We start from the raw sequence: 12,409 nt of genomic DNA, 5'->3' as shown, positions 1-12,409 counted from the left end.
TCCTCCCCGTTCTGGCACACGCTGCCTTCGAGTCATGTCGCAATGATTTTTTTATGAGACGAGTGCATATGAATACCGCTGTGTCGTAATTACCGGCGGGAAACTGTTTTCTCTTTGAGCTCAGACCCAGATAACAAAAAAAAAAAAACGTTTTGCTGGCATTCCCATTAAGTTATAAAAACATTATTTCTGAAGGGTTTTTTTTTTTTTCGGTTAGATGAGCATTAAAGAGACATTCGGTTCTATGAACATCACGAGAACATTAACTTTAAATGCTTGGAGGCGTGTCGATGCAGACTAAACATTCACCGAACGATGTGTGACCCTGGAGCACAAAACACACCGTCGTGAATAAACACGCTTTCCATTGACGATATTTGGTCGAGACACACCTATTTGAAAATCTGAATCTGAGGGAGCAAAACATTTCCTTTAAAGTCGTCCAAATGAAGTCCTTAGCGATTCATGTTACTAATTAGGTTTATATATATTTGCGGTAGGAAGTTCTCAAAATATTCTTCATGGGCCGTTTTCTTAACATCACAGTGTTTTTTGGCATAAAAGAGAAATCAATCATTTTGACCCATGCAATGTATTTTTGTCTATTGCTACAAATATACCCCAGCCACTTAAGATAATGTCTATTAATGTTACCTGAACTAACTATTAATGTTACCTGAAGAATGCTTGCTCATAAGTGTGAGAAAACCTTTCCAGAACGTTCTAGGATCATTGGAGGTGTGTCTAAATAACGCTAGGGGCAGGTTTATTACAGCGGTATAGTGACCGATCACAGTTTTCTCCGTTTCCTTCCTCTAAAGATCACATTTCGTCTTTTATCTGGTTTCTGCAGATCATCTTCTCGTTTTCGGCATTCTAACAGGTTGTGTTAGGCTCCGCCCCCTGATCACCGAAAGAACTCATCAAAACCGGGTTTGGGTCTGAGTCAGAGTAGCTGGATCAAGCGCGAAGCTTTTCCTCTCAAAGCCGGACTGAGCGCGGATAAAACCCTGTCAGTCACAGCACATGTGAAAACATGAGGTTTCAGAAGAGCGTCTGGGAGATTTGGACGCCGTGTGTGACAGTTTTGTGTGAGGACCAGAGCTGTTTGGCTGACCGTTCACTTTCATTTTGTAAAAAAAAAAAAAAACTTTTATGTTCCTCAAAAGAAAATCACACGGGTTTCGTGTGACATGAAGGTGAGTAGATGATAACAGTGTTTAGCTGTCTGGGTGTACCGTCCCTTTAAGAGCCAATGCTCCGGGCTTATAGAAATCTGTCAATTGCGAATGACGAGCTTTTTTCTGTGTGTGTGTGTGTGTGTGTGTGTGTGTGTGTGTGTGTTTCACTCTGATGGATCACGTTGTCACTCTCTCTCCGCTGCTTTTACACTGATCAATGAGCTAATGGAGTGTTAGAGCTGGATAACAGCTTTACCTCAGTGCACACACACACACACACACACACACACACACACACACGGCTGACCTCCCTCAGGTCTTCATTCTGTAGGGGTTTGTAAAAAAGCACAAGTGATTTGTCTTGTGACACTAGTGGACTTTCTCTCGGGTCCGTGGAGGTTAAACGTCTAGATATTCATGATATCTGTCTAAGTAAGACTGGGGAAAAATCACATCGAGTCAATACATGAGCTCAAATTAATTCTGGAATTAAAACTGGAAGACTGAATTAAGATGGCGGCGCGCAAACACTCACTTCGGTTTATGCTGAGGAGACGAGTCATGTAATCATTATAATAATTATTATTATATTATTAATATTGTTGACCTAAAATATTTAATTAAAATAGAAATTTAATTATTGAATTAAAATATATATTGCTAAATATATAATAAATTATTATTATGCTTTTAAGAATTTCTTTATATTTTATAGTAATTATAATTAATTAATTATGAATAAATTATACATAGAACACCTTAGCAATCACAGCAATAATATAAAATGTATATACAGTGTATTTGTATGTGTGTGTGTTTGGTATATCTTATTTTATATAACTGTATGATTTTCATACCAAAAACTTTTTATTTTCACATATGCAACCCAGGCTAATTGAAGAAAAGTATTATAAAAAATAAAAAGCATTTCTGCTAAATTGATTCCCTGTTAAGTTAAGATGCAAATTACAGCTCTGCATCTTGTTGCTGAAACGGGTTCATCTGACATCGAGGTATTGAATCTGGTCCTCGAATCTCAGTGCTCCTGTCACATCCCTCCAGGCTAATCCTCTCTCTCATCCCCTATCACACATTCACTAGCAGTGTTGCTAATCAGGGTTTGGAGGGCAGATTATGTTTTAACGATCCGAAAGCGCTTTGTACGTCACGACTCATGAGTCTTTGATTGGCAGGTTTTTGCCCATCTGACTGAAATCACGGTTATTATGTGGCGCTGGCGATTTCACGGGCTGACTGAAGTGGAACAGCTCAGGTGTGCGCTCACTCCGACCCAGCAGAGAGACGTCCGGCGTGATTAGCACTGATAGATACAGACAGACATGATGGGACCAGTCTCTCAGCATTTTTAGGAATCCAGACCTTGTTTTCATGACTGTTCAGCACATTCTTGTCACTGTGATGCATCTGAGTGTTCTTTTACGATTCCCATAATTCTCAGCGGTGACTCTCATTGCTGTACTGCAATACTGTTCTAATTAAAATCGGCATGAATAAAAAGCAGTATAACAAACACCAGCATATCGTATATATATATATAAGCATGTTCTCTTTTCACACTTCTTCTCCTCGTCACAGCAATGATGTTGGATTATGGAAAATAGGAGAAAATGTGCCTAGCCGTCTTGAAAAAATACATCTTTTTTATATATATAGGCTTCATTTTATTTCAATTTGACCTGGACGTGCAATTTACAGATTTCGTGAGATCCGCCCGATGAGAGAAAATGGCTGAGCGTCTTTAACATGAGGCAGAACCAGGAAAAAAGTCCAGCGAGCCGGTGCTTATGGGCACAGCAGGAAACCAGCCAACCAGAAATAGGAAGAGAAAAGGAGAGAGAGTGAGAGAGGGAGGCTCATAAGTAATTGAAATGGAGGTGATGTCGCCGATGGGCTGCACTGCTACTGTAACTGAAGTGCAGCCGAGCGTTTGGGATAAAATTGCTTTCTAATTATTCAATCCACCTTTACTTTTCCTCCTGAGAGACAGAGAGAGAATGACAGGGAAAAAGGAGGGAGAAAGATAGTCTCTGCATGTATGTTGATGAAGCATTTTACAGGCTCATATTTGTTTGTTTTCTTGTATTATGAGCCGGTGGCTTAATGTGCGTGTATTTTTTTCCCAGCATGCAGCAGCAGTGGGTGTGTGTGGCTCTACTGGCCCTCCTGACTGTCACAGTGACGCTGGCAGATGGTGGAAAAACAGAGAAACAAGGTAACAGAACATTTTCTTTTCCGTCTCCCTCTTATTATCTCATATTGTACTATACATTACACTATATGACCTCTGGATGATCCCGTACAACATCACCACACATGACTCTATGACCTCACATTGATCTAAACCTCCCCACGCTCCTCTACAATATACGATCCCTACATATGATATAATCTATAATTTCCCACACTGCTGTATCTTTTCTATCCTCACCGCTCTGCATTGCCACGTGTTCCTCTGTTACTCTCTACACCGTTCAATATAACCCCAAACTGATTTACATTTTTATTATCACCACGACACTTTATATTATCCCGGTCTGATCTTTATTAACCGTGCCACAATATACTACCTCGTACTGTTCTGTATCACCACACCGGTCTGTATTTTTAAGTTTTCCAGGCTACTTGTCACCCTCACTGCTCTATATTACTCCATGCTGCTCAGTTTGACCCGTGGTGCTCTAAAATACCCCATGCATCTCAATATTACCCCATACGGCTCTATTGCACTCTATATATTATCCATGCTGCTCTATACCAGCGATGATGCTCTATATTACCCATGACACTCTCAATATTACCCCCTACGGCTCTCTTTCACTCATAAAGCCGATGAGTGCTCTATACCAGCGATGATGCTCTATATTACCCATGACACTCTCTATATCACCCCATGCTGCTCTGTATCACCCCTCTGTATTAATTCATAATGCTGTGTATCTGTATTACCCCGTGCTGCTCTGTTACCCACACCGTTCTATATTACAATGCCATCACCCACACTGCTCTGTAACGCCCCATACTGCTCTCAGCACTTTATATTTCCCAATGCTCCTCTATATTATCCCACGGTGCTGTACATTTCCACACACACACACTGCTCTGTATCACCTCCGTCAACCCACACACTCTCTCTGTCTTTCATACATACGGTGCAGCATGAAAGTGTGTGTGCTCTGACTCTGACAGGTAAGAAGGAGCGTAAATCGGACTGTGGCGAGTGGCAGTGGAGCGTGTGTGTGGCTAACGAGGGTGACTGCGGCCTGGGCACCAGAGAGGGCACTCGCACCGGCACCGACTGCAAACAGACCATCAAAACCCAGCGCTGCAAAATCCCCTGCAACTGGAAAAAGCAGTTTGGAGGTGAGAAGCCACACACACACACACACACACCGGGCTCGGGGTAAATAAGCCAGGGCTGTGGAGTAACAAGATGGAGATTCTCACAGAATGCTGTCCTCAGAAATGACACGACTGCTGCGAGAGCCAGAAACAAGCTGGCAGGATATACCACCGTGTGTGTGTGTGTGTGTGTGAGTGTGTGTGTGAGTGAGTGAGTGAGAGCATATGCCACCTTCCCTCGGGATTTGTAGGTATGCACATAAACTATCAACAAACAGCGAAACTGTAGGGTGTTTTCTCTGAGAAGTCTCTCTCTGGGAATGTGCAAGACCGTCTCGCTCTGAAAGAACATCAGAAATCACAGACTTAATAAAACATGATCACGCTAAACGTTGAGTGATGAATCCTCTGTGTATTTCTGTGTAGTTCAGCAGCTGTGTCAGTGCAGTTTAGCGCCGAAACGCTGACGTCTGGTGCAGAATTTCTGCTCTTGAGTTATAAGGGCTCTATTTCACACCGGCCTCATTTTGGAGGGTCTCGGTTCAGGACAGCGGACGATCAGCTGGAGGGCTGCTGCATGTAATTACGTTCTCTCTGCCTTTAAATATGTCATTAGAGACAATTTTGTGCTTGATTGAAGCAGTTTAACCCCCCATCCATTCCGGCGGAGACCGAGAGAAATCGCTCCAACGCGTGGACAGAAAGAATGAAAGATGAAATGAGACGAGAGATACAGGAACCGGAGCATAGATCAGGGCTTCGCAATTGGTTTTGCTTCAGAATCCCGATTATACATTAGCCGTCAAGTGCCAACCCAACACACTGCCTAAATTGTTTATCGTGTAAAATTGCATTTCGATGGTCTCATGCTCTCGGCAGCCAATAATTCACCTCGCAAACAAACAGACAAACTGTAAGCCAACCTGTATTTAATGTAGCCTGAGTTGGGTTTTCTTTTCCCCCGTGTAGCCCTCAACTCGTTTTACTCCCATAATCCGATGTGTTTCTGAGCGAAACAGGATATTCAACAAGAAAAAAATGCGCTTTTAATCGTATTGCATGGTGAAAAGTTTCTCCGCATGACAGATGGTTGAAAAGTATGGAAGCCACTGAATAAAAAAAAATTATTGCAACTTTTTATCTCACAATTCAGACTTTTTTTTGGAATTGTGAGATTTAAACTCAAGTTATAAAGATATAAAGTGGCCAATTGTGTAATATATACTTGCATTTCTGAGAAACACAGTCACAAATAAGAGTTATAAAGTTGGACTTCCAAGATATAAAGTCACAATTCTGACTTTTTTTAATTGTGGCTTTATATTTCGCAATTTTGACTTCAAAAAGTCACCTTTTTTATTATTTTTATGCAGTGACTTCCATAGAAAGGGATTGGAGTTGGCTTAAAATTGATTCGAGATTAACCATGAATTCTTTCAGGATGACATGCACTGATGAATGGTTCACAGTAATACCAGGAAGTCTAATATGTTGACTTTTTGTCTCACGCAGGCGAGTGTAAGTACGACTTTGAAGCGTGGGGTGAGTGTGACTCCACCACGGGGATGAAGACGCGCACCGGTGTGCTAAAGAGAGCGCTGATGGACGCTAGCTGCCCGAACTCCGTCAGCGCCACCAAACCCTGCGGAAAACCCAAGACCAAGATACAAGGTACTAGAACACACACGGGAAGATACGGTTGAGCGTGCGATGTGCTGAACTCGAATGGATACAAACTGATTTGATGAGAGGTTTAAAAACAAGACACCGCAGGTGAATAGGGTAAGAATGATAATTGCCACGCTTCCCTAGCTGATTAATCACAGTGCATTATGACAATTGTTCCGAGTTACAAGTTTCCTCTATTGTTATGTTGAAATATGCAAACAAGGCATTATCTAATTAAATATGCACTCATTTGCATGCATTTCCAGAACGGAAAGGTTTTGTTTCATTTTCCTTAGTGATTGTAGATTTTTTTTATCACTGCATGAATCAGAAAATAACATGTTTATAGGAACAAAGTCTAATATAAACCAAGCAAGTGGTCTATAAAGCCGAATGTAGATGGGACGTTTGATGCAAATGGAGAAAAAGCCTTTAAAGATGTGGATTATAATTGAAATGCAAGTTTTAACACTAAAGCAGAACAGCACACCTGAAAGCAGTGAAAAGTGTATTTACCATTCTTCTGGAGCTGATTAAACGCACTATATTAAGACAATCGATTCACTGCGATCTTGTGTTTAAATATGCATTAAAGGCATCATTTAATTGATTTGCATACATTTCCAGAACCAAAATGAAGGCATTAGATGAAGCCGGACTGAACATTTTGTTGACATATTAAAGGTTTTTATAGATGGGGTTTCTCTTTTTATCACTCCATAAATCCAAAAATAATGCCAACAAACCAGGGAAAATAAAATAAAATGTTGCATAAAGGTGTATAATGAATGCTATATGAACAAAGCCCTCAGTAGATAGGAATCAATCAGTAAGTGAAACACTCATTTTAAGATATGCTTTGGGTGTATTTTGGATGTTTTTAAAACACGACAAAGCAAAGTAGCCCAAAAATGAACCAGTGCATGAAAAATAGCTGTTTTTTTTCCTGTAAAGTCTTGCCGTAAAAAGAATACAAAATCCAAATGATCTATATTTATTACACATAATCTATATCATGCTAATGCTTGACATTACGGCGTACTCCAGACTGTTCTCATCTTTTCTATGCAGCGAGATCGTAAGGTTGCGCTGAAATATTGATCAGTGCGGTCTTTCTCTCCGTCTCGCGCGCAAGAAGACTCTAAAGACTCTATTAAAGTTTAATAAATGTGATGTTTGACAGTGTATCTGTGTTAAAGGCCACAGACTGCCGGCTCTATAGGACTGCTGTTCTAATGCTGTTTCCTCCCTTGTTCTGTAATACGGTCAAATGGCTTTGGATGACAGCGTCTGCTAAACGAATAAATGCAAATTCAGAAGCAACCGAAAGAAATTCGTCTTAATCTACCAAGAGTTTTCCACTGCAGAACAAAACACACAAACACACAGCGGCACGTGCTTTTATCGAACTAACCAGGAAGAGACGAATGAAGCTGAGATGTGATTGTGTTTGGATGAAATGGACAGTTAAAGATGACACTGAATGTTAGTAAGCGGTGTTGAAGTGCTGTTGTGAACGTCTGAGGATGAGGAGGCGCAGGGGAGATGGATTTGTCTGTAATGGATGTGACGGGTCTCGTGTTCTCCTCTCATTTATCAGGATTTGGACTTGAGCTCAAGAGCTGCTGCCTCCCTGAAAGAGCTTAAAGAGCCCGATCCATCATCAAACACCAGAGATGAAGAAACATTATCAGCTCTAACATTTCTTAAAAAATAGCATCGAGAAACATCGTTACGGCTACGTTTTTTTTTTAAATTAAAGAAGTCGCTTTTATTGCATCAGAAATACAGTAAAGAGCTTGAAACTGAAAATATTATTACTGTTTGAAATGGCTGTTTTCTGTGTGAAAGTATGGCAGAACGTCATTTATTGCTGTGCATTTTCATCATCTGCTGCTCAAAAAACACTTCTGATTAATATCGGTGTTTTGTGAAGCATTTAGTGTTTTCAGGATTCACAGGTGAATAGTATTTATCTGAAATAGATCTTACAACGCTATACGTGTCACTTTCAATCAGCTTCATGCATGCTTGCTAAATGAAAGCATTCATTTCATTTTCATATTCAAGTCGTACTCCAAACTACACAAAAACAAAGGACCGCTCGGCATCGATGATAATCAGAAATGTTTCTCGAGCTGCAAATCGTCACATTGGAATGATTTCTGATTGTGAACTGTAATAATATCTTACATTTTGACTGTATTTTTGAGCCTTGCTGCGCCCAAGAGATTACAATATCTACATTTTTACCAGACCTTTGACTGGGATTGTAAAAAGGAAAACTATGAAAGCAACATCTGAGGAAATCAGACGTTCTTCTGGGACTGCAGGTGTGTGTGTGTGTGTGTGTGTGTGTGTGTGTGTGTGTGTGTGTGTGATGCTGTATCTGCAGGTAATGTGTATTTGTGCCCTTTTCAGTGTGCCAACAAACAGAGGACAGAAGTGATTAGAAACTCCCTAGAAATTCCCTACAGATGAACTGGAGTCACACACACACACACACACACACACACACACACACAGGGTGAGAGGGGCGTATTCGCCGGGGTCTGTTTGAGGTGATAAGAGCAGCAGCAGAGAGGATTGTGGGGGTTTGGGAGCGGGTGCCACTGTCACAGATGGATGAGCGGAGGTAAACACACACACACACACACACACACACACACACACACCATCTCACCTGTCAGTGTGTCTCGTGGTACAGCAGGCCAGAAAGGACGGGACGAGACGTCACATCACTCAGGCTGATGTTCATGGTGAAGTGATGAGGATTTTTCGGAGCCTCTGATTGGCTGGGCTTCTGTCAGGTCACATGATTTGGTTCATATTAAAGACTGCTTCTCTAATAACAGGCTGAACCGCTGCGCTCCGTCCAGCTCATGAGACGCAGATGCTGGGGCGTGTGTGTGTGTGTGTGTGTGACCAAATGTCCCCACAAGGATAGTAAAACCTGACATTGCTTTCCTCACACAGGAAAGAAATGATTAAAAATGATAAATGATGTTTATCTGAATGTGTAAGAATCCAAACAGGTCTTCTGTAAGGATTAGGTTTAGTGTTATGGGATAGAAATTATAATTTGCTCGGTATAAAAACCAGAGAAGTCTATCTGTGTGTGTGTGTGTGTGTGTGTGTGTGTGTGTGTGAGAGAGAGCTTTATTAAAGCTTTATTAAAATGCTCAATTGTGTATGATTTCATTAGAAACCTTATTTTAAATGTTTTATCCTTTATATAGATACACACAGTATATATTTTGAAATTATTTACATGTATATAATTTATAAATATATATTAAATATAAATGTTACATATTTATACACATATATATATATATATATATATATATATATATATATATATATATACATACATGCGCATGCGTGTATTTATATAGACATAATCAATAAGTGTTGATAAATGACACTTTACACTTAAAGTCAAATAATATTTCTCACTTTCGTACTGTATTTACACTTTGTTGTTATTATTTACCTGTTGATCAATCGTCTGATACCATTTGGATCAAAATACATTTTGGAAAACATTTGTAAACCTTTTGTGAATCTGATCTCTGGAGAAACATCTGAGCGTCTAGAAGAAGGTGCTTCCTCCAGTTGTCTTGTTCTGGTGATTCTGGTCTTCTGCTTGTGTTTGTGTTTGATTTGAATGGGTTTAATCTTTATGCTAATGAGATGCTAATGCTATGAACGCTTGGGTGGCGTTATTGGACGCGTAATCATCATCAGTCAGTTTAATGAAGATTTTTTTGTGTGTTCGGCGAGTCCAGACACGACTGCAGGCGGCAGGTGTTGATGACAAGCAGAACTTTTACACTTGAGAAGCTCTGATCCACAGGTGACGTCCACCAGCGCTCGCTCAGCTCAGGAGAACCTTAATTAAACCACGCCAGGGTTCATTTCATATCTCAGAGGAACCTTTATAAATATCCTCATTTGACAATAGGATCATTCAGCGTGATTATCTGGATGTCACATTGTCCTCCGAGTGAAAAAAAGTCCCGTTAAAAGAATACAGCTTTTTTTCCAACAGATGTACAATTTATTTAACGCTTTGGATTTTTTTTCGTACACTAATGGAATTATAGAAAATAGTTTGTAGATCCCAATAGCATTTAAAAGTAATGTTTTAAAATAAAAAATACTGTAATATAAATTAATACATTATAATTCAATGAATAATAAAATAAATTAATACAATAATGTAATAAATAAATACATTAGAATTAGAATTTTTTTATATATATATATATATATATATATATATATATATATATATATATATATATATATATATATATATATAAAATGACAATACAAGGTTAAATGTCTTTAGTTGTCATTAAAATGTCACATGCACAAAAAAATACTATATATATATATATATATATATATATATATATACTTTTATATACAATATATATGTACAATACTACAATATGTACTTTTGATTTATGGTGGAAATTGGAGCTAGATGTATTTTCATTCGATTCGTGTGTGTGTGTGTGTGTGTGTGTGTGTGTGTGTGTGTCTGTGTGTGTGTGTGTGTGTGTGTGTGTGTGTGAGAGAGAGACTGATGTATTGTTCATCTCCCCACAGATTCTCAGAAACCAAAACGGGAAGGAAAGAAGAAGGAGCGGAACCCGACGGACTAGAAGCCGCTCTCTTCTGCTCCTCAGGCAGACGTGGATGAGGCCGCATACTATTTACAGTAGAATATTTTTAGATTGTTTGTAGCTTTAAATTACGGCTCACAGAATAATACATGAATGATGAAAGAAACAAACGAATTACTAATATCTCCCGCTGAATCCTCTAACGCTGTATCAGACCGCCCCGTTCACACAGACATGTTCTGAGAACGCTTTTCTAACGTTCCCGTTAGGTTGTGAAAAGGTTATTTCTGAATTAACTCTAAACATCCCAAACATCCAGTTTTAAGACGGTTATGCGGATGCGAGGGGATTGTTACGTTTGATCATGAAAACATTCCAGAAAACTCTGAAAGAACGTTCTGTTAACGTTTCTTGAACTTCAGCCGTGTTTGCTGGCCGCTTGGACGTCACAGGTGAATAAAATCATGCATCATTGTATTTCATGAAATGTCCTCATCAAACACGATGGGAATTCAAATTTGGATTGTAATTGATGAACAGAAAAGTAATACTCCTTAAAAGTAATGTGGAATTAAAATGGGATCTACTAAACACAACAAATGTTCAAAAGATGTTTCTGAAATATTCTATGCCTAGAGCGTATTTATGGATAATACGGGAAATAAATAAAGCATCGGTTAAAAGTTGTACACGGTTCTAATTCATTTCAAATTGTATAAAATTCTACTTCTCTGCTGGAGAATGAAATAAAGTTAAACTAGAGTTAAACTAACTGATTATACGTGTTGTGTTTGTCTCGTTCCCTGAAAAGATCAGAACGAGGGATTCATCTGAACACCTTTATTTGCTAGAACTCTTCTTCAAAAGTATATCACACGATACAGCAACTCTGATCAACACGCCGCCCTAATAGAGATTGATAACATTCATATTCATTAATAAACACATGTATTTACACGTCATCTGTGCTACACGTATAGACTATATAGTATGATACAAACGTTAAGCTGAAAACCAAGCACAAGTCTACTGATGGAGGCAAGCCACGACTCACAGAAGCATGAGAAGCACGCCGGCGATGAAGAGAAGTATTTACAGCCTCGTTCTACACACAGCTCCAGATATCAGCATTTTTGGTAGGTCTCTGTGCTTCAGGAGGGTTCAGCGTCCGTCTGTCTCACACACACACACACACACACACACACACTCTGTGTCAGACGGACGTCTTTGGCTGCTGTCTCCGAGTGCTACCTTTTTTAGACGTGATGTTGTGTTGAGAGACTCTCTCCGTTGTGCTCTGGATAAAGACCAGAAACGTACTCCACACAAGTACGGTACAATCGTGAAATGTGGGACTGTGTGTGACCTTGGAGCACAAAACCGGTCCTAAGGGTACAATGCCATTGAAAAAAAAAGCTGAGTACGTGTAAATAATCCTTCCATCGTATGTTTTGTTAGGACAGGATAATAGTTGAAAATCATGCATGTATTTAAAAACCTGAATGTGAGGCTGCAAACCAATCTAAACATGGAGGAAATCAACTTAAAGTTGTCCTAATGTAG

General features: G+C 39.5%; 1 protein-coding gene across 1 annotated transcript in view; it reads left to right on the top strand.

The window, feature by feature from the left end:
* ptn (pleiotrophin) overlaps positions 1-11,618 on the top strand; it is a 27,061-nt gene extending 15,443 nt beyond the window's left edge. Inside the window, exons 2-5 of the mRNA XM_043230760.1 lie at positions 3,326-3,414; positions 4,389-4,562; positions 6,054-6,212; positions 10,830-11,618. Of these exons, the coding sequence (XP_043086695.1) occupies positions 3,327-3,414; positions 4,389-4,562; positions 6,054-6,212; positions 10,830-10,885 (477 nt within the window). The 5' untranslated portion in view covers position 3,326 and the 3' untranslated portion in view covers positions 10,886-11,618. The remainder of the gene's footprint in view (positions 1-3,325; positions 3,415-4,388; positions 4,563-6,053; positions 6,213-10,829) is intronic.
* The last annotated feature ends 791 nt before the right edge of the window (positions 11,619-12,409 follow it).

The sequence above is a fragment of the Puntigrus tetrazona genome, unplaced genomic scaffold (genome assembly GCF_018831695.1).
Source record: "Puntigrus tetrazona isolate hp1 unplaced genomic scaffold, ASM1883169v1 S000000223, whole genome shotgun sequence".
Classification (NCBI taxonomy): Eukaryota; Metazoa; Chordata; class Actinopteri; order Cypriniformes; family Cyprinidae; genus Puntigrus; species Puntigrus tetrazona.
The sequence above is the reverse complement of the archived record's forward strand: the minus strand, read 5'-3'. Positions and strand labels throughout refer to the sequence as shown.